Source organism: Mobula hypostoma, chromosome 2 (genome assembly GCF_963921235.1).
Source record: "Mobula hypostoma chromosome 2, sMobHyp1.1, whole genome shotgun sequence".
Taxonomy (NCBI): domain Eukaryota; kingdom Metazoa; phylum Chordata; class Chondrichthyes; order Myliobatiformes; family Myliobatidae; genus Mobula; species Mobula hypostoma.
Window position 1 is genome coordinate 132,394,716 of NC_086098.1, and position 22,822 is coordinate 132,417,537.

The window sequence follows — 22,822 nt, forward strand, 5'->3', positions numbered from 1 at the left end:
TGTTAGGCTTAAATCGGGGTGGTGGTGGGGGGGTGGGGTGTTGGCACAAATGGCCTATTCCGTGCTGTATCTCAATAAATAAATAATTTCCATGACAACTGCTTCCTCTAATCAGAACGCTGTGGATTTTTTCCAAGATAAATTATTAAGAGTTTTGCTGGGCAAGCTTATACAAATCACAGCAGGTAAAAAGAGTTCAGGTACAGATCAGCTACTATCTGATTAAACAGTAAAACAGTCCCAGGGGAACTGACTGAAGGAGCTGTGCTCATTAACCGATTTGACAGCAAACATGGAGTAGTAACCATCAGGTGAGCATTAGCACACCTTGGTCTGGGATTAAAAACTGACTGGATTGCTTCATGCAATTAGTGGGAGGCATTCACTGTCCATGGAACAGAACATGGCTAAAAAGTAACAAGCTTTTACTGGAGAAACAGCGGGTTGAGCAGCATCCATGGGAGGACGGGGATTGTTGACGCTTCAGGTCAAAACACCGCATCTAGATTCCAGCATCTGTGGTCTCTAGGAAAAGTAATTTCTACCACACACCAATCCTGTACTGATCTCTTTATTGTGGCAGATGCTGCACTCATTTCAAGCAACATGTATATTTAAGCAATATATTTTGCCAAAAAAATGTTTTACGTACCTAAACAATAGATAACCAGAAACAAAATGATTCTCACAAACTTCCACTACAACTAAGAAAATCATCGTTTTGTATAGTCATCTGACTGAGGAAAGGATAACATCAATCTATGATCACATACTTAATTGCACAAGAATGCTTTGCTCTGGTTCCGAAATGCAACACAGCCATTGTCAATGTTCATCTGAAACTGCTGCACCACAGAGCTATTTGGCACCATGGTGGTCCTTGGTGCTCCTCAGCGAGTTAGAATTGCACGATTACCAACACCAGCATTATTAAGAAGAAATCCCAGAGGGCGATTCATCAAACATTCCCAAGAACAGACCAAGTATCTGCTTCCAGTTCAGCCTGCAGACCAATGGATTCGTAGATCCTAGCATGGTGTTAAAGAGGTCCAACCTCACTGCTGTTAAGTTTGTTGAGTGCATACACATTACTTGAACTCCAGCTGGGGCTTTTTGTCCATGACGTTGAGGACATCATCCAATATGGAAGGCCCCAGATCCAGCTGAAGTGAAAGGAAGGAGCTGGTGAGGTTGAGGAGGGAGTCTTCTGAAGAATTGGTTGTTTTGCTCACTCCATTTTGCCTGGGACTGAGAGCGGAATCCTCTTCCATGGTTTTACGGTCCACAGTTTTCCCAATAAATTTACATGTGTTACTGATGTGCAGTTCACCGTTCTGCGAGACTGCTGTGTTCTTTCTCACCGCAGTTCCTTCCATGCAATTGTACCCATTTTCCCATTGCCCGCTATCGTCTGGCACCTCCTGCTCAGTGTCCGAGTGGAGACGTGGTGGCTTGGGAGGGGCTGAGAAATCTTGCTTTGGTACGAAGGTCACGGAGGGTAGCAGAGGTAGGTTGAGGGCTTGGGAGCCCCCAATGCTGGGGAGCGAGATGGCATTCTTCAGCACTGGTGAGGATGCATCAGGAAAAGTAGGGTTTGGTGTGCTGTTTGCTCGGAAAAATTCACTGTGGCCGCCATACTGGCCGAACTTTGACTTGCCCTGATTTCCGGGCAAGAGATCATACTTGCCTTGAAGGAAGGAAATGTCTCCAAACACATCATGCTCCCCTCCTTTGCCAATGTGAATGGTGTGTCGGAAGTCTCCAAGTGGGGGACTAATCATGTCGGGGGACAAAATATCCCTTAGCTTAAACTTCTTGCCTCTCTTGTTGCTGGTTGTTTTCAGATAGATCGGTGTCTTGGCAGGCATTCCTCAGGCCGTGTCGGAAAAACGTCCAGAAACATTCAACTGTTGCAGCAGACACAGATTAAAAAACCTTCCAGGCAAAAACAAGAATATTCAAGGCCCGTCTCTCTTTTATTCCTTCCAAATTATTATTTGAAAGGAATTGTCCATATTGTCTGTTCATGAAATGCTCAGCTTCTAGCAAGAGTCTTCCCTTCTTCCCTCCTCCTTGGCCTGCAGAGAAAGCATGGGACAGCGAACTTGAAGGAAGCGATATCCTTGTCGCACACAGGACTTGAGAAGGAGCTGGGGAACCTCCCTCTGTAAACACGAAGTGATCTGTTGGAAGGAATTGAGTCAGAATATTAGTATCCAAGCCCCTGGGTGTTATCTGTGAAAGCTTCACTATTCATTTAATTTATTTAGACAGGTGGATCATTTTTGCCTCAAAAGCTTTCTAACCTTGCTGAGTTGTTGCCATGAGTGGAGTGGCTGCTGCGACATTCTGGGGAAGCAATGTAGCACAGCACACAAGGCCGCTTGGCTCACCCATGCTGGCTCTTTGAAAATTCCACTTTCTCTCAACTCTACAAACTGGTATCCCATTTATAAAGCTCCCCACCATCAAGGCCATGCCATCTGAGATTGAGGCTTGGGCCTACTCCAGCTGCTGCAGGGAGCGGAACAAAGGACTCATTTTGGTTCAGAATGCTCCTATTGTTTGCATGATGTGTGTGTTTGTGTTTTCTTTCCCCTCTTTCTTAGCACAGTGGTTATGGTCTTCATTTTTTTTTAAATAGCATTTTTCAGTTTTCTTGCTTTGTGCTGCCTGTAAGCAAACAAATCTCAAGCTTGTACAATTTATACATTCCTCAATAATAAACGTACGTTGAATCTTGAATCTTCTTGCAGCTACCCATCAGGCAGGAGGTTCAGAAGCCTGAAGTCCCACAACACCAATTTCAGCTATTCTGTGCTGGAACCAGTCTGCACAACCCTAGTCACTACCTTGGTGGAGCAGCACTAGGGCCAAATTGCAGTATAATGGAATTTGATTCTTTTTGTTCTAAATGTGTTCTTTCTTGTAAAAACTGTGTATAATTTATGCGCTATTGTGAATCCTGCTTATCTGATGCTACGTGCCTGTGATGTTGCTGCAGGTCAGTTTTTCATTGCCCAGTGCATGCACGTACTTGTTCATATGACAATAAACTCAACTTTAGCTGTTTCGATTGAATCAGTTTCCGCAGGCCTTTTCAGGCAGAGTACTTGAGCCCCAGCAGTAATATTTCCCATCAAATGCCCAGTTATTTTGCCAATTTTCTGAAATCCATGTCCTCTGCTTACCAAGCTCTCTGCCACTGGAAACACTTCATGGCTTTGTACACATCAGGCTGCCCTCCCGACCCAGCCCACTGCATTGGGAAAACCATTCCCTGACTTAGCCTACACTTTTGCTCCTTCTTTGCCTCAGCTTCCCTTTTAACCCCTGCCCCTCCCACTGCTACTGGATGGCTGCATGGTGAAGGAGACAATGTCTGAATGACTCACCCCTGCAGCAGTAGCAATGATTAATGGCACAAGTCACATCTCTCCACAGAGGACTCCTGGAGGAGTAAAGCTTAGCCGGGAGCACTCACAACCTGAAAGAAACCCGTAAAGCCATTGTTAAAAAGTTATGACAGCCAAGAGACCAGAAACATCTCGGAATTCATCCCCGGCCTGGCCTGACATCTGTGACAACTGTCCTCTGTGAGCCTAGGTTTTGCCACAGAAGCCATATGTAATATCTATCTGGAATTGGAATTGATTTACTATTGTCATGTCTACCAGGATACAGTTTTGTTTGCCTGCCATCCCGACAGATCACCCAATTGCTCAAAGTGGTAATACAAAAGAAAACCAGACTGCAGATTATAGTTCTTCTACACTATTTTTGCCTTTGCACTGTATCAGTGCCACAACCAATTTCATGTCAAATATAGTCAATGTCAAATCAGTGATAATAAATTGGATTCTGTTACAGTTGAAGTTCAGCGCAGGTAGAGAACTGAAGTATAAAGGCCAGAACAATATAAATTGGGAGATAGGAGTTCAGCTCTTAGCCTAAGAGGTTAAGAGGTCTAATAACAGTGAGATAGAAGACCTACTTGAGTTTGGTACAACATAATTTTGAGATTTTGAATCTTCTGCCTGACTGGAGTTGGGGAAGGGGGGAGTGGTTGGTTACTGAAGAGGGGATGACTGGGGTAAGTGGGGTTCTGGATTATGATGGCTGCTTTATTTAAATTTCATCTCTTAGTGTACGCTACTGGAGTGTAAGAGTGCTTGAGAGCGAGAATGAACCGCTAACCCAGCTTTTCAAACTGCTAGGCTCTATTCAAAGTTGCAACATTGGTTTCAATTTTTAGGGGAAAAAATGACAAATTGCTTGTTTACTCTAGGACTTCTTACATTCTGGTGCAAGGTGGCAGCAAGTCATAAAGTAACAGAATGGAGACTTGGATGCCCACTGGGATGGGTTCACAATTCAAGATGTATCACAGCTGGTCTTGCTTTTAATTGCAACAAAATGGCACTTGGAAATCTAGTCAGCACACAGCTTAAACCCTGATTATTGACTGTCATAATTTGAATTTTGTCTTGTGGGATTAAAGTAGATTGAAGACTTGAGTATTGATTAGACCTGATACTTTGCATCCCTGCATTCACTTTCCATGAAGACTAAAGTACAATGGCTGACATATAGTGAGGCTTCAGCATGACTCAGGGACAGATTGAGAAGTTGCACAGATTCCTGGGTGCAGCACTGGTGGGGAAGGTCCACCATGATCGGAATGGCTGGTAGAAGACTACCACTATACCCCACCCCTCCCATTCATCTACGGCCAAGGTGCTGCTCTGCTAGACTTCACATATCCTTAATAACCAACACAGGCTCCCTTAACAAGATACCAAGGACTGCTTGCCTCATGGTGATTACCATAAAATATCTAAAAGAAGGTACAGTTCTCTGACAAATTCCAGAAAAACCATTGGCATATTGTTGGCATGATCTCCCAAGATATTTGAAACATATCTTCTGACCCTTAGCGAGTGTACAGCAAAAGGTGATCTAACCTTTAGGAGCACTCAAAGCCCTCTGCAAGGACTATTTTGTTACCATTGGAAAGGTCATTAAGATGCTATGCAACTATTGAGCAGCAGTAGTCATCATTGTGTGCCATGTTGTAGGACATGGGTGATCATGCCTCTGTGACTATGATTGTTCTTGGCATATTTTTCTACGGAAGTGGTTTGCCATTGCCTTCTTCTGGGCACTGTCTTTACAAGATGGGTGATCCCCAGCCATTATCAATACTCTTCAGAGATTGTCTGCCTAGGGGTGGCAGTCACACAACCAGGACTTATGTCATGCGCCAGCTACTCCCATGGCTGTTTGTGACACTGATCAGGGAGGGGGGGGGCTAATCAGGTGCTACACATTGCCAAGGGTGACCTGCAGACTACACCTCCTTTGGTAGAGACACATCTCCAACTTGCCACCCAAGCAGTAGTAGCCAAATGACAATCTTATCCGGGCAACAATTCCTCCCATCCCATTTCCTTTACTAAGACTGAGACACAAGAGACTGCATCTGCACAAACTGTGGAGGAATTCAGCAGATGAAGCATTTGCAGAGGGAAAGGACAGTCAGCATTGATTATCCATTTCCATCTGTTGATGCTTCTTGACCTGATAAGTTCCTCTAGCTTATTGTGCTTTGCTTCTTTACTAAGATCGGTCTGGTATTAAACATAGTTTGTCAAATGAAGATTCCTGGAAGTTCATGTCTGAAGAGCAGAACATCACAGCAATAGAGTTACATTAAAGTGACTGAATAGTGAAGATCACATTCCTGTGGTGTACGATATAAAACGATAGTCACAGTCAACAAGCGGAAAGGCAGAAGGCTTTAGGTGATGGCAGCTGACATCAAGATAGTGGAGTACAAGAACTTTCACAACCTTTTAAACATCTTGTTCCTTTTACCCTTCCCAGTGAATTTTTGGCCAAAAACATTTTACAGCTTCTTTAAAATCTATAGTCTAAGTAACACAGACTCTGCTCCAAATTGTCCAGGCTGAACATAATGCCCATCTCCAATAATTTAACTGGTATGGGGGAAAAAGGACATTTTAGAACTCAGTTAAGGAGAAGCACTAGTTTGAAAGGTACTTTAAATTTACCACCAAACAAACAAGATAGCCCATTTTAAAATTAGCAAATCATGAAACTGTGAGGGGAAACACGAGGCCTTTCAAACATCCAAAACTGGACTGTCAATAAGTAAAATAACCCTGGGTTTTCTGACCATGAATAATCCATTTTCAAATTACATTCTATCTAACCAATATATCCTTTTCCCCCACAAATGTTCTGTTTTCTAGTTTTAGGTCCAGGTGTTTCTTGAATGGCCAGGTGTTTGGGGTTAGCCAAGTGCTACAACTGCCCATTCATCATCTCCATTCAAGACTCCAAACAATCCCTCTAGGTGAGGCAACACTTCACCTATGAATCTACTAGGGTTGTCTATTGCACCCAAAGCTCCTGATGAGGCCTCCTCTACATTTGGATTTACTCATAAATTGGGCTATTACTTCGTTGAGCACCTTTACTCTAGCCACAAAAAGTGGAACTTCCCAGTGGCCAAACATTTGAATTCTGATTCCTGTTCCAACATGTCAGTCCATGACCTCCTCTTGTGCCAAGATAGAAACATAGAAAATAGGTGCAGGAGTAGGCCATTCGGCCTTTCGAGCCTGCACCGCCATTCAGTATGATCATGGCTGATCATCCAACTCAGAACCCTGCACCAGCCTTCCTGCCATACCCCCTGATCCCCATAGCCACAAGGGAGGAGCAACACCTTTTATTCCACATGGGTAGCCTCCAACCTGACAGTATGAATATCAATTTCTTCTTTAGTGAAAAAAATGTTCCCTCCTCCTCCCCTCATCTGCCTATCATTACCCCCACCCCTATCCCCTCCTCCTTCTCTTTCTCCTATGGTCCACCCTCCTCTCCTATCGGGTTCTTTCCTCTCCAGCCCGTTACTGACAACAACCTGGCTTCACCTATCATCTTCTAGCTATAGTGCTTCCTCTCCCCCTCCTAACTTTTTATTCTGGGACCTTCCCCGAAGAAGATTTTCAGCTCTAAACGTCAACTATTTATTCATTTCCATGGATACTGCCCGACTTACTTTGTTCCTCAGCATTTTGTATGTGTTGATTTGGAGTTAGTCGTTATATCAGAATCCATTCGGCCCATTGAATGCATGCCAGCTCATAGCACTTCAACCCCATCCCTTTTTCAACAGCCACGCAGATTGGCAGAAGTACAGAAGGAGAACTCTACATTAAAATTATAAAAATATTTTTACTTCACATTATTCTTGTGGTAACGGCATTTCGGCCTCAGGAGATTTGGTGTTACATGAAAGTCCCAGACGTTACAGTAGTCAGAGACTTCCGTGGAAGAACAGGTATTACTCGAGCTGCCGAGGGTTTCATCGGCATTAATTTCAGGCAAGACATAGAAGGAGACGATCCCAATGTAGGGAAATAGGACCACAGTAGATGTGCTAAGCGCTCAGCATGGACGTGATGAGTGAAATGCTTCTGTACTACCAACTCTTTTTCCAACATTGTATTAAAGATTCTGCATTCCTTTCTCAATTGCCCAGTCTTTCTGGTTAAAGGAAGTTGATTCTTCCGATCTCTCCCACCGCAGTAGTTAAATTAACGTTTTAAATAGTTAAAAGCAAAACTTTTTTGTCTGTGCTTATCCATCCCATAATTATTATTACTGTCTAATTAATTCGGTCGAACCAAAAGAAAAACAACGATCTCGTGAAATGGTACTTGAACATTTCCCAGTTAGGTTCGGGGAGATGACCTTTTGGAGAGGAGCGAGCTAAGGTTTTATCTTGCCACTATTCGCATAGACTTCTAATTAAGCTGGAACGGGGAAAGAAACTACACGGCCGGTTCAAGATGAAAGACCGAGGAGGAGCTGGAGAGGAAATATTTTTTTTAAAAAAGCTTACAGGTCTCTCCAGTCTTAGCGGATCGTTGCCATATCTCTCTCACTATCGTGCCGCTTGAAGGAGTAAGATAGGTGGTTTCCTCTTTCGAAGTAAATCCCTCCGGAAAAACTTCTTGCAGTCGGCACCTTCCCTTCTGAAGTTATCTGTGCGCTGACAGCGAGAGCACGGAGTTAAAGAGGCAATATCTGTGGCAGCTGGCCAGTTGTTGCAGCCACCAACAGGTCGGGCGGTGGTGTCCACCTGTGTCCGTCTGTCACTCACATCCACACGCACTGGGTCGAGGCTGCCCGGTACTCGGCGTCCCTCCTTTCACACCGAGCAGCTGGGAGCAGAACTGAGGGAGAGCCGCACTCCGCTTGCACACGAAGCGGAGGATTCAAGCTTTAGAGGGCCGAAACGTGCCTGCCCGCTTCAGCTTCTACAGCAAGAAACGAAACTGTTATAAACACGCAATAAAAGCGGCTGATGCTACGGGCAGTTTGGTTCGCTTGGGTTTAAAACAAGACATATCAAAGGCTGTGCGGTACAGTGGGTTGGGAACCAGAGCTGGAAGGGAGTAAAATCCAAATCCCGGAGATCCGGATTTACATAATTGGAGCGGTTACTGGCTTCAATTATTCTAAAGTAACCTCGGCAAATGAAATCGACCCTCTCCAAACAGTCTTTAAGACTTAATTTAGAGGCTAAACAGTATAAACTAGAGAGTAGACTCCAAAAAAAGTCATCTGAATATCTAGGATACTTGTAGGTTAATAATCCAGTCCGTATTTTGGAAACAATTTAGGATTACGGGTTTTCTAGTGTTTATATAGCCTAGAATATATTTGTTGAGTGTTAATACACTGGGCTAATGGCAGAGAAACTGCTTGGCAGGAATACAGACAGATAAAGTCATGTTAACGCAGCTGGAATGCCACAAAAGTTTCCAGAAGAGTCTTCTTAAAACAACCTTGCTAGAGGTTCAGGAACGGTGGCAACGGTCATTATAGTTCAGCCTAGCCAATGAACATGTTCTCACACAGGAAAAAGGGAGGTGGAGGGTGTTTAATAGGCAGGGCTTTAAAAAAGACCAATATATATTAATTACATTTTTATATGTTGCATCTGATGACCTCTTGCTTTTAGAGTATGCATGTCAATTTAAGGACCAAAACCAGTTTGTAATCGAGTTTATTTATTTTTATTCTATTAATGAAGGTGATTGGGTTTCAATCCACTTGTTAGAACCAATTGTAAAGTATTTAACGATATTTGGAAACGAAGCCATGCGAATTGCCACTTGGATTCTGTAAATCTGAAATGATACAGTATTTCAAATTGTGGCAGAGGTTCATAGGTGTGAGTGGGGACTATGGTCCAATGAAAACTGAACTGAAAAAATTGATGGGAACTTTACACCAGAGTAAAGTTACATACCAGTGTCAGGCAGGGTAGGGCAGGCACGTGAATGTGGATGCTGAGCAGGGAGAATCGGTTGAAATAAGATCGGAAACAGTTGGGACAATTGAGCAGAGCGGCCGCAACTCTGCAGAGAGAAACAGTTTTAGTAACATTTCAGGTCCATGACCTTTTGTCAGAAGATAGGTTGAGTTTAGATGGGCCTAATGGTCCACTTTGGTCATTTTCTGCTTTCTTATGTTAGTCTATTATTCGCCGGGAATTTTTATTATACAAAATGTGAATTCTGAATAGTAAAAAGTGGACTGAGTTGAATGCTGAAGGGATAACAAATCCTATACAAAGTTCAAAGTTAATGTTATCAATATATACAGCCTTGAAATTTGTCTCCTTACAGGCAGCCACAAAACAAAGAAACCCAAAAGAAACCATTAAAAAGGAAAGCTGTCAAACACCCAGACAGGGGAAAACAAATCATGCTAACAATAAGGGGAAGCAAGTAGCAGACAGAACTGAAGTTTTACCAAAGGCAGCCCACAGGCACGAAGCCAGGCATCACTGTAGCCGGAGCAGACCGCTGCCTCAGTTCAGTGCAGAGCCGACCCAGGTAAATGTCATGGAGCAGCCCGTCCCACACCTCCGGTCACAACACCCTGACCTTTTCAATCTGGCCCGGTGCTTAAAGCCAACCAATTATACACAGTCACAGTCATTTTCTCTGCATTGATATTGGTTCATGATCAAATGTTTGCCACTTTGTCCCTCCCCAACACCTCACATCAACGCATCCAACAGCCTCTGCGCCACCTGCTCCTCTGACGTGTTTTTTTAAATCTCGAGTTCAGTGAGCAGCTATTTTACTCAGACCCCACAAGACTGAGCATGAAATTGCCACATTTCCCTATGTTACAGCAATGAGTAATTCCCAACAGTCATGGAAAGCTGCACTGAGAGAGATCCTCCTGTATTCCATGTGTGATCCTGTGTGCTAGGAGGTAGGTGGAAGAATGCCAGGGCAGTTATTTCCTTACCAGTAGAGCCATCCTCATTGGACTTCAGGGTGAGTGGTTTCAGGTTCAATTCTGACCAGTTCCTTACATACTTTCCATCCGAGATGGGTTGAGCATCAAGCTAACAGCTCAGCCTTGCAAAAAGCAGGCAAGTGCAAAAGAAACGGCAAGGCCGCCACCTGACTGCACCATAAGGTGCAGAGAGGAACTCAGCAACAACAATTCCTTGATAGCAAAATACATTGTTTTTAGCCATTATCACCTTATTGTTTGTGGGAGCTTGCTGTGTCCAATTTGACATCTCTGTGTCCCACATCAGAGCAACAACAGTAATGTTCCTCAGGACCTTCTGATAGGAGAGTGAAAGCAGCCACCAAGTGTTTTTGTTCACTCGTTCAAAATACCACAGTAAAAAGAAACCTTCCATTTGTCAGACCTCTTCTCTCACCAGTCCAGGGAAATCTATAATTCCAAATGCCCTTTTCAGTATTTTTGATGATTTCAATGGTCTAATTTGATCAATATGCTAACAGGGTGAAATTCCTGAAATTGGCCCCAACCACTGGAGTCTTTCTGCTCAGCCATTCGCTTAGATCCTTTATTACCTATGATTTATCCAAAACAATCCCTAAGTAAGATCAACATTTCTCTTGACAAGGAGGTTCCAAATAGCTTCCCAGCCAATGAAGTACCTTCAAAGTGTACTCCCTTATAACATACAGTAGGTAGCCTAGCAGAGCAAATACCAAATCCTTATGAACTTGTATACCTTTGAACAGTTCTGTTAATCCCTGTGTTTGCAATCTTATTTTTACCTCTCCTCTGACACCACAGAGAAATCTGCTTTCCACATTTTGTGATTCTGCCAAGGTTCAAGTGTTTTATTGACTGAGAAGACATTTCATGTGTATTGTCCTTATGGTCCAATACAAAATGAGGATTCTCTTGAGGGACCACACACAAAAAAAGTGCTGGAGGGACTCAGCATCTCAGGCACTATCTATGGAGGGGAATAAACAGTTAGCATTTCAGGAGGAGACCCTTCATTAGGAATGGAAAGGAAGGGGGCAAAAACCAGAATAAGAAGGTGGGGTAGGAGATTAAGTACAAGCTGTCAGGTGATAGAAGAGCAACACAGACAAAATGCTGGAGGAACCCAGCAGGCCAGGCAGCATCTGTGGAAAAGATTAAACAGTCGATATTTTGGGTTGTGACCCTTCGTCAGGACTGGTCAAGGGTCTCGGCTCGAAACGTCAGCTGTTTACTCGTTATAGCAGTAGACATAGAGAACCATGTCAGAATGGGAAAGGGATGTTGAATTGAAATGGGTAGAAACTGGTTCCCCAGTCTTCATCAGGTTCCACTGACGTAGGGGGAGGCTACATTGGGAGCACCAGATACCACAGGTGACCCCAACAGACGCGCAGGTGATGTGCAGCCTCATCTGGAAGGACAGTTAGGGCCCTAAATTGTAGTCAACTGTCCATCCCTATTAAATTTCTTCTTCTTCAGCCCTTCATTTCTTCCACCTATCCCCTTCCAGGCTTCTTACCTCATCCCTTATTGGCACTCCTTTCCACTAACCTGATCTCCGCCAACACCGGCCAGCTTGTACTCCTTCCCCTCTCCCCACCTTCTTATTCTGGTTTCCGCCCCCTTCCTTTCCAGTCCTGATAAAAGGTTTCAGCCCAAAACACCAACTGCTTATTTCCATCCATAGACGCTACCTGATCTGCTAAGTTCCTCCAACATTTTGTGCGCGTGGCTCAAGATTCCCAACATCTGCAGAATCTCTTGTGCTTATTTTCTTGGGGCAGTTTGCAATACATATTTTTGAATATCTACATATGATGCTGTGGACACCACTTCTTAATATTCAGATTTCGTATTTCACTATGGCAATTATGTTATGGTGGCACGGTAGCATAGAGGTTAGCACAATGCTTTACAGGTCAGGCGATCCGGGTTCAATTCCCACCACTGCCTGTAAGGAGTTTGGACGTTCTTCCCTTGACAGCGTGGGTTTCCTCCCACAGTTCAAAGGATGTACTGGCTGATTGGTTAATTGTTACTGTAACTTGCTAGGATTAAATCGGGGACTGCTGGGCAGTGCAGCTCAAAAGGCCAGAAAGGCCTACTCCATTCTGTATCTCAATAAATAAATAAATTTTAGGAAGAAACTGCTGAATCCCCAGATCAAAGAAATAAACAAATGGAAGTAGAATAAAGTGCCTTGGAGTTTATGAAGTAGATAGTGACCTCCAGCCACAGATGCATGTTAATATATCTTGCTTTTCAGTTCTCTTCTTTCTGGACTTTGATGTTGCCAACTGCATTGATTATTTCTATGCCTGAGTGTATGAAAATAATGGTAACTAGTTCTCAAAAGTGTCATAACTCAGTGGTGCAAGATGATTCAACATCAAAACCACAGTGACATTCACGACAGATCATTAGTCTGTTCAAGACCATAACTATACTTTTTTTTTAAGTGGCCACCTCCTGTGCATTGCCTGGGGTAGTCTCGGGTGCCTCAGATCAATTGGCTATGAGGCAACATTACAAGTGGTCTGCCTGTCAAGCCTATGATGTGATAGCATGTGGTATGAAGAGATTTTCAACAATTCCTTGCTCCCAGAAGGGAGCAACTTTTCAAGTCGGACACAGGTCAGGGATAAACACTCCAGAACCTAATGCTGCATTTCTGGTCTTAACTCCCTTCAAGTCTGGCTCTCTATTAAGAACACAGAAATGTATTCCCTTAGTTCCAATAACAATGAAAACCTTACACTTCTTACAATTTAAAAGTTTATAATCTATTTAGTGGGATTTGCTGGAAGGAAAGATACTAAGAAAGAAACCCCGGCTGGAATTACACATCTCAAAGACATGTGGGAGATATAGCTGCAAAGGAAAGGATTAAGATTTTTATGTCATTTAATACTAATTTATGCAGTTGGAAAATTCAAGATCTTTGAAAAGCAATAAACTGCAGATGCTTGAAATCATAAATAAAAGCAAAGAATTCTTAAGTAGCAGGTCAGGCACGGAGTTAATATTTCAGGTCAATGACCTTTCATCAAACATTTCAGCAATGCCTTGTTGCCTTTTATTGTTTGCAGTTAATATACTTCAGAATCACTTTATTGCCAGAATGTGAAACATACCAGAATTGATTGTGGTTCAGCGACAATCATAAAACTCAGGACAATACCACCACAGACAACATAATAGCAATCAACAATTTACAAGACAACAGTGCAAAGAACCATGAGCAATTGATAATAAGCAGAACGGTCACATGTGCAAACATCAATAATCAAACTTAAATAAATGTAGTTTTGTGAACCATCTGGAAGATGTCACCCCTAGTTGCGTTCGCTGGCACCATCTTCTTCTGTACAGAATACCATGTGAACATATAATAGACTCAATGATTATCAACAGGACAAGGAGAGCAGGAAGGACTATTTAATAGATGTCATGCAGGGAGAGTTCGGGTATTACACCTAAGTGAGTTTTGTTGAGAAGCTCAAAAGCTACGGGAAAGAAGCTTCGGAGATGATGTGTTGTCCAGGTGGTGATGGAGTTGTAGCATCTCCCTGCTGGAAATCTGGTGAGTAGGTGACTGCTAGGGTGGTGCAATCAGCAATAATTTTTTTAAGCTCTTTTCTTCGTGCTGGCGATGAACGGGTCTTTTAATGTCAGCGGCTGACAGTCAACGATCTTCTCCACTGAGTGGACCACTCACTGCAACCTGGACCTGGAGAGGGAAACCAAACAGTGATAGAGGTGGTTGCAACACTCCCAATGATGGCTGAGTAAAAATCCATCAGGATACACCCTGGGATGTTAAGTTTCCTAAGCTGTTGTAAGAAGAATAATTTCTGCTGGGCTTTTCTAGTGATGAGTGTACCGCACTCCCACTTTAATGTATTGGTAATGGTAGTCCCCAGGAATTTGAATACCTCAACTACACACACAACCTGACCATTAGTTTCTGGAGGGGGGCGCGCGGGGATGGGCAGGTAGGGGGTTGTCGACAAAAGTCCACCCTTATTTCCACTCTCCTGAGAGTGTCAGGCTCCAAGCTGTTACAAGTACACCATGCTACAAGATTTTCTACTTTTAAGATTTTAACGATTTTGTCTTTGGAGGTACAGTCATTTGTGTAAAAGTGAGAATGCAAGGGGTGAAAGAACACAACCTTGCGGGGAGCATGTGATTATAGACATTGGATCAGACAAGTAGGAGCCCCACCTTACATGCTGCTTCCTTCCTGTCAGAAAGTTCATAATCCACTGACAGATACCAAGGGTACAGCTGGGTGGGTTATCTTGCTGTGGAGTTAATCTGGAACAATAATGTTGAAAATGGAGCTAAAATCCACAAACAAGATTCTCACATGGATGTTGGTGGAGTTGGAGTCCAGATGTTGAAGAACATAATGAAGCCACAAGTTAACTGCATCCCCAGCTGAGTGATTTGCTCGATAAGCCAATTGTAGCAGATCAAGAGGAGGATCAGTAATGGATTTATGGTAGGCCAACATCAGATGTTCAAAGGTTTTCATAACCACTGAAGTCAGGGTGAGTGGCCTGTAATCATTAAGTCCAGTGATCCTATCTTTCTTGGGAACTGGCATGATTGTAGCAACTCTAAAGCAGTCCAGAACCCTGCATAATTGCAGGGAGGTGTTTAAAAACTTGTCCTAGAAAACAGAATTAAAAGCATCTTCCCAAAGGATCCAAAGAAACTCCCAAAATGTGGCTGGAAGGTATATATCAAACCCAGGTCAAGTTTGATATGACTCTTTGCTATGCCACAGAGGGGTCATTCCTATTCATAGCATAACAACTTGTGCTTACTGTCAAGCAATCTCTGAGGTCTCCACATACGGTGCTGAAGGACACTGAGTGATTGTATGGGGACATGTAATAACCACAGCTACATTCCACCAACATGATCATATGGCATCTGCTTAGGCAAGATTCTTGTTTGAAACATAAGGTGAACTCTCTGCTCTTCTACAAGTAATGGCAATAGTTACCTTGAAACAGAAAAAAACAAACTGATTCAAGGCATGAATGGTTTAGTCATTCAGTTTCATTCCAGATTGCTTCTGGTAAAGTTGAATCAATGCGCAAGAACTTTCTTCATGCAAGAATAGCTTTACTCGGGTGAAGTTGATCAGGAACACTTCAGTTCCTGAGGAGACGATGCATTACATAGCAGGAGAGAGAGTATCAAAGAAATGAACGAGGACAGTTGGGGCTTTCTGTGAACCATAGTTCCCAAGGAGTCATTGGACTGGCAATGGCATTTGGCAAGGGCCAATTAAAAGAGGTTAAGTTTAAGTGGAGCGTCCATTGTAGGAATGGCCATTGTGTGAGTGGGCCAGCGCCAGAGTGGGGAATTCAGGCTTTGGCTTATTGAGGCTTCAGAAAGGAGAGTTGAAGGCTGTAGGTAGGTTTTTTTCATTTAATTTTTCTTTTTTTCATAGCTAGAGCAGTAGGGATGCCATGCAAGGTGGTGGAATACTCCTCCTGCAGGATGTGGGACAGCAGGGAGACCTCCAGTGTGAAGAAGTGCTGCAGCTTCGTTCAGACCACATTAAGGAATTGAAGCTGTAATTACATGAACTCCAGATCATTTGGGAGGCTGAGGAGTTGATCGAAGGATATTCAGGGAGGTAGATACCCAATCTGCAGGACATAGGTAACTGGATGACTGTCAGAAGGGGGAAAGGAGAATAGGCAGCCAGAACAGAGTACCTCTATAGCCATTCCCCTCAACAAGAGGGATCCATTTTGGATACTGTCATGGAGGATGAACAGCAAAGGAAAACCACAGCAGACAGGTCTTGGGCACTGAGTCTGGCTCTGCAGCTCAGAAGGGAAGTAGGGAGGTGTAATGATTGGGGATTTACTGTTTAGGGGAACTTACAGGAGGTTCTGTGGATGAGAACGAGACTGCCAGATAGTATCTTGCCTCCCAGGTGCAGGGTCAAGGATATCTCTGATCAAGCCCACAGAATCCTTAAGGGGAGGGTGGACAGTCAGAAGTCATGGTCCATGAGGGTACCAATGACATGGATAGGATAGGTGCTGAGGTCCTGCAAAGTGAGTTCGGGGAGTTAGGTGCAATGTTAAGGAACAGGTCCTCCAGGGTTGTGACCTCAGGATTTCTACCCATGTCACGTGCCAAAAAAATGAAGGAAGATCATACAGTTTAACACCATGGCTAAGGAGATGGTGCAGGAGGGAGGGCTTCAGGTGTTTGGATCACTGGGCTGTCTTCCAGGGAAGGTGGGACATGTACAAGTGGGACAACTTGCACCGCAACTTGAGGGGGACTAATATCCTTGTGGGGTAGTTTGCTATGCTGCACAGGGATGGGGGGTGGTGGTGGGGGTGGATTAGTTTAGATTAAAGATGCAGGTGGATGGGAACTGGAGCACCAGAGCAGATAGTACAGTGGTTGTGGGAAAGAGGTTGTAAAGCCTATGTAGAAAGGCAGGAAATTGAAAGTTTCAGCATGGTGGGACCAGTGTTCTGAGTTGTGTATATTTCAAAGCAAGAGGTATCGTAGGAAAGTCCGAAGAGCTTAGGACTTGGATCAACATATGGAATTATGACATCGTAGCCATTAGTGATTGGTTACAGGAGGGGCAAGGTTGGCAGCTTAGTGTTCCAGGGTTCTGTTGTTTTAGACGTGATAGAGCAGAACAGATTAAAAAGGGAAGGGTGGCGTTACTAGTCATGGAAAACGTAGCAGCAGTGCTCAGACAGGTTAGACTGGAAAGCTTGTCTACTGAGGTTACAAGGGTGGAAATGAGGAATAAAAAAGGGGTAACCATGTTAATGGGATTATATTATTGACCACCCAACAGCCCCCGGATTTAGAGGAACAATTTTTTAGAGAGATCGCAGACTGTTGAGAAACATAAGGTTGTGATAGTAGGTGGTTTTAACTTTCCATATATTGACTGGGACTCCCATGCTGTAAAAGGGCTGGAATGGCCAGAGTTTGTGAAATGTGTTCAGGAAAGTTTCCTTAATCAGTACATACTGTAGAGGTCCCAGCTAGAGAGAGTGCAATACTAGATCCTCTATTAGGGAATGAGACAGGGCAAGTGACAGAGGTTTGTATAGGGAAACACTCTGCATCTAGTGACCGTAAAAAGCCAGGATAACAGGTTTAGGGAACCTTGGTTTTTGAAAGATATTGAGGCACTGGTTAAGAAGAAGATGGTCTGTTGCTGGTATAAGCAGGAAGGAGCAAATGAGGTACTTGAGGAGTATAAGAAATACAAGAGAACACAAGAAGGAAATCAGGAGGGCTAAAAGGAGGCACAAGGTTGCTCGAGCAGCAAGATGAAGGAGAGTCCTAAGGGCTTTCACAGATGCAGTATATTAAGAGCAAAAGGATAGCAAAGGACAATATTGGCCCCTAAATGCTCAGAATGGTTAATTATGCCTGGAGCTGAAAGAGATGGGGGAGAACTTAAATGGATTTTTTTCATCTGTACTTACTCAGGAGACCTGCACAGAAATGAGGCAAAGCAGCAGCGAGGTCATGGACTATAAACTGATTACAGAGGAGGAGGTGTTAGCTGACTTGAGGAAAATTAGCGTGGATAAATCTCCAGGACGCGACAAGGTGTTCCTTTGGACCCTGTGGGAGGCTAGTGTAGAAAATGCATGGGCCCTAGCAGAGATAGTATAATGTCCTTAGTTACAGATGAGGTGCTGGAGGATTGGAGGATAGCTAATGTTGTTCAGTTGTTTAAGAAAGGCTTCAAAATAAGCCAAGAAATTATAGGCCGGTAAGCTTGACATCAGTCGTGGGTAAGTTACTGGAAGGTATTCTAAGGGACCAGATATATATTTGGATAGACAGGGACTGATTAGAGATAGTCAAACATGAGGAAATCTGCAGATGCTGGAATTTCAAGCAACACACATAAAAATTGCTGGAGTCCCTCCCCCTTTCTTTCTTCCTAGGCCTCCCATTCCATGATCCTCTCATATCCCTTTTGCCAATCAACGTTCCAGCTCTTAGCTCCATCCCTCCCCCTCCTGTCTTCTCCTATCATTTCGGATCTCCACCTCCCCCTCCCACTTTCAAATCTCTTACTATGTCTTCTTTCAGTTAGTCCTGACGAAGGGTCTCGGCCCGAAACGTCGACTGTACCTCTTCCTATAGATGCTGCCTGGCCTGCTGTATCCATCAGCAATTTTTATGTGTGTTGTTAGAGATAGTCAACATGGCTTTGGGCATGGTAGGTCATGTCCAACCAATCTTATAGAGTTTTTCGAGGCTTTTGCCAGGGAAGTTGATAAAGGCAAGGCAGTGGATGTTGTCTACATGGATTTTAGGAAGGCCTTTGACAAAGTCCCACATGGGAGGTTGGTCAAGAAGGTTCAGTTGCTTGGCATTCAAGATAAGTCAGTAAATTAGATTAGACATGTCTAAAGTAATGCATACAAAATGCTGGAGGAACTCAGCAGGTCTGGCAGCATCTATGGAAAAGAGTACAGTCGACATTTCAGGCTGAGGCACTTCAGCAGGACGGGAAAAAAAAAGATGAGGCAGATGGAGTAATTGGATTAGACACTGGCTTCACAGGAGAAGCCAGAGAAAGTTAGTAGGTGGTTGCTTCTTTGACAGGAGGCCTGTGACTAGTAGTGTTCAACAGGGATTGGTGCTGGGTCCATTGTTGTCTGTCATCTATATCAATGATTTGGATGATAATGTGGTAAACTGGATCACTAAATTTGCAGATAACACTAAGATTGTGGATATAGTGGACAACAAAGAAGACTACCAAAGTTTTCAGGGGGATCTGGACCAAATGAAAAAATGGGTTGAAAAATGGCGGATGGAGTTCAATGCAGCCAGGTGTGAGGTGCTGGACTTCAATAGGACAAACTACGGCAGCGTCTTACATGGCAAGTGGTAGGGCACCGAGGAGTGCAGTAGAACAGAGGGATCTGGGAATACAGATCCATAAATTCCTTGAACACGGTGTCACAGGTACGTCAGATCAGAAAGAAAGCTTTTGGCACATCGGCATTCATAAATCAAAGTACTGAGTACAGGAGTTGGGATGTTATGTTGAAGTTGTATAGGACATTGGCGAGGCCTAATTTGGAGTATTGCGTGCTGTTTTGGTCACCTGCCTACAGGAAAGATGCCTATAAGTTTGAAAGAGTGCAGAGAAAACATATAAGGATTTTGCAAGGACTTGAGGACCTCTGTTATAGGGAAAGAACGTAGAAGAATATGGAGAGTTTTGAAAGATGTAGACAAAATTATGAATTATAAAAATAGGTTATAGGTAAGCAGTCTTTTTCCACTGAGGTTGGGTGAGACTAGAACTAGAGGTAATAGGTTAAGGGTGAATGGTAAAATGGTTGAGTAAAACAGAAAGGGAATTCTTTACTCATAGTGTTCTATGACTCTATGAACAGAGTTTATTTCCCAATACCACTACTGATGGCCCAGTTCCAATTATAGCTTCCCAAGTTCAAATTTATTACTTTCTGACTGTACAGATATGCAACCAAACAAAACAACATTCCTCTGGACCACAGTGCACCCACAAAACATAAATTATGCAGAGCACACAAAACAAAATATTACCGTAAATAAGTTAATAAAATATAGTTCAGAGTGCATGTGAAGTGTGCAGCACAGGTAAACAGTTAACAGCTCACTGTCCTTGTGACAAGACCTCGGTGGAAGCAGAGTGTGCATTAGTCTCACAGCCTGAGGGAAGAAGCTGCTACCCAGTCTGGTAGTTCTAGTCCTGATGCTTCTGTACCTCCCTCCTGAAGGTAGAGGGTCAGAGAGATTGTGGAATGGATGATATGGATCCACAACAATATTTCGGGCCCTTCGTATACAATGCTCCTCATAGAAGTTACAAATAGGTGGGAGGGAGATCCCAGTGATCCACTCGGTGTCCTCTTTTGGGTCTTGTCGTCCAATACCTTGCAGGTTCCATACCACACAATGATGCAGGCAGTCAGGGCACTCTCAATGGTGCTTCTGTAGAAAGTTGTTAGAGTAGGGGTGGGGAGCATTGCACACCTCAATCTGCTCAGAAAGTGTTGATACTGCAGTGTCTTCCTGGCTGATGAGGAGGTGTTGTGGGTCTACCTTAGATTCTCCATTGAGTGAACACCAAGGACCCTTGTGCTCTTCACTCTCTCCACAGAGAGGCATTAATGAGCAATGGAGAATGGTTAACCTGCACCTTTCTGAAGTCCACAATCATCGCTTTTGGTCTTGTCCATGTTGAGACTCAAGTTGTTGGCCTCTCACCACTTGACAAGCCTCACTACCTCCTCTCTGCATGCCGACATGGCATTGTTGCTGATGAGGCCAACCACTGTACTCGATGATGCAGTCTGAGCTGGATCTGGCAGTGCAGTCGTGAGTCAGCAGCGTGAACGGCAGTGGGATGAGCACACAGTCCTGGGGGGCACCAGCGCTCAGTATGACGGAGCTTGAGATAATGCTGCCAACTTGGACTGCCTGGGGTCTTTTCATCAAGAAGGACAACTCATTTGCTGCCACCACTAATGGCAACAGCATAACTCTAACGTGACTTCAGTGAATGCCTGGAACTCCTCTTTCTTAATTGGGGCTGTCAATGAACAGTGCCTCAGCAAGCTACTGTCTATCCTTCAGAGCCACAATGTTGTTTTGATAAGAATGATTCATTAATTTAATCAGCATCATCTGAAGGATTCATTAGTAATCAGTGTTGTGACAAAAAGATCAAACAAAATATTATCTTCTAATTAACCCATTGAAATTCTGAGTAATACAATGAATAAAACAGTCATATCCTGAGCTTTGATAGATTGGCACCCACTACATCTCCTCTTTTTATTCTGTCTTTGGTGGAAGTGCTCTTATCCATGCTATTCCCAAATCTTCTGGAATACCCACACTAAATGTCTCAATCTACAATTCTCCCTGCCTGGTTTGACAGTGCAGTTTAAAACCTGTTTTCTTCCTCCGTAGATGACATTTGTTAACCCCCTAAAATGCGTGCTGGGCTTGCTAATGCCATCCACTTAAAACCTCCTGCTGGAACCATATCACCCTGTCTGGTGTTGATACATTGACTGAAACTCCCATATCAAGCTGGGGTCTGTGCCAAGTTTAACCAGACTGATAAGATGAGCAAGGAGATTGATGTCCATGGAATCTATGCGGATACAGATTTGGTAATTGGACCAGGCAGCACCTGTGGAAAGGAAAACAGAATTATCACTTCAATTGATGATCAGTCAATGCTAAATCAAATTTCTTTTCTCTCTCTCTCTCTCTCTCTCTCTCTCTCTCTCTCTCTCTCTCATTCTTGACATGTACTGTATGTTTTCCAGTGTTTGTTTGGCTGGTTTGTGCGTGCACAAAGTGAGAATTGGATGCCTCTTAATCTGATATGTATCAATAAAATGGTAAAAAAATCTCTGTATTTTTCAAGTTTAAATACAAAATACTGAAATGCAGATAATGGGAACTAAGGAAGAGAGAGATTGCTGTAAAGTGTGCTCATATGAACTTTAATGCTGAAGAAAATTGGTAGGAAGGATGTAGAGAGGTTTCAGAAATTCAAAGGTGCAGTTTTATATCATTGATAAATTTATGAACGTAGCAGGGCAAGTTACTTGGATTGTTGAAAAGGCTAGTCGAAGCTTTGGCTCTATAGAATAGAAAAGCAAGAAATTTTTTCTGTAGTGGGAGTTAGAACCAGTAACACCGCGGCCAATTTTAATCAGCATACCCAAGGAATTTTGTCAAGGCCTGAGAGAAAGTGCAGGGAGGGTTGACTAGATGGCACTTCAGTGATATTGGAGAGGCTGAAAAATAATGCTTAGTATATAAGAACATAAAAGAAACAGACCTCGAACCTGTCCTGACATTAATACAGTCATAGTCATAGTCATACTTTATTGATCCCGAGGGAAGTTGGGTTTCGTTACAGTTACACCATAAATAATGAAGTAGTAATAACACCATAAATAATTAAATAGTAATATGTAAATTATGCCAGGAAATGTCCAGGACCAGTCTATCGGCTCAGGGTGTCTGACCCTCCAAGGGAGGAGTTGTAAAGTTTGATGGCCACAGGCAGGAATGACTTCCTATGACGCTCTGTGTTACATCTCGGTGGAATGAGTCTCTGGCTGAATGTACTCCTGTGCCCAAGCAGTACATTATGTAGTGGGTGGGAGACATTGTCCAAGATGGCATGCAACTTGGACAGCATCCTCTTTTCAGACACCACCGTCAGAGAGTCCAGTTCCATCCCCAAAACATCACTGGCCTTACCAATGAGTTTGTTGATTCTGTTGGTGTCTGCTACTCTCAGCCTGCTGCCTCAGCACACAACAGCAAACATGCCACCACAGACTCGTAGAACATCCTCAGCATCGTCCGACAGATGTTAAAGGAC

At 43.5% G+C, this 22,822-nt stretch overlaps 1 protein-coding gene across 4 annotated transcripts in view; it reads right to left on the reverse strand.

Annotated features, from left to right (window-relative positions):
- Positions 1–561: 561 nt before the first annotated feature.
- cdc42ep3 (CDC42 effector protein (Rho GTPase binding) 3) overlaps positions 562–22,822 on the reverse strand; it is a 73,848-nt gene continuing 51,587 nt past the window's right edge. The window contains exons 1-4 of one of the 4 annotated variants that reach the window (XM_063072732.1): positions 7,937–8,469; positions 7,091–7,241; positions 3,396–3,487; positions 562–2,183 (exon numbers count right to left, since the gene is read on the reverse strand). In XM_063072732.1, coding sequence (XP_062928802.1) covers positions 1,089–1,868 — 780 coding nt within the window. In that variant the 5' untranslated portion in view covers positions 1,869–2,183; positions 3,396–3,487; positions 7,091–7,241; positions 7,937–8,469 and the 3' untranslated portion in view covers positions 562–1,088. Of the gene's footprint in view, positions 2,184–3,395; positions 3,488–7,090; positions 7,242–7,936; positions 8,470–22,822 lie in introns of those variants that run through there. The other 3 variants (XM_063072723.1, XM_063072741.1, XM_063072750.1) reach the window with 3 other exon arrangements.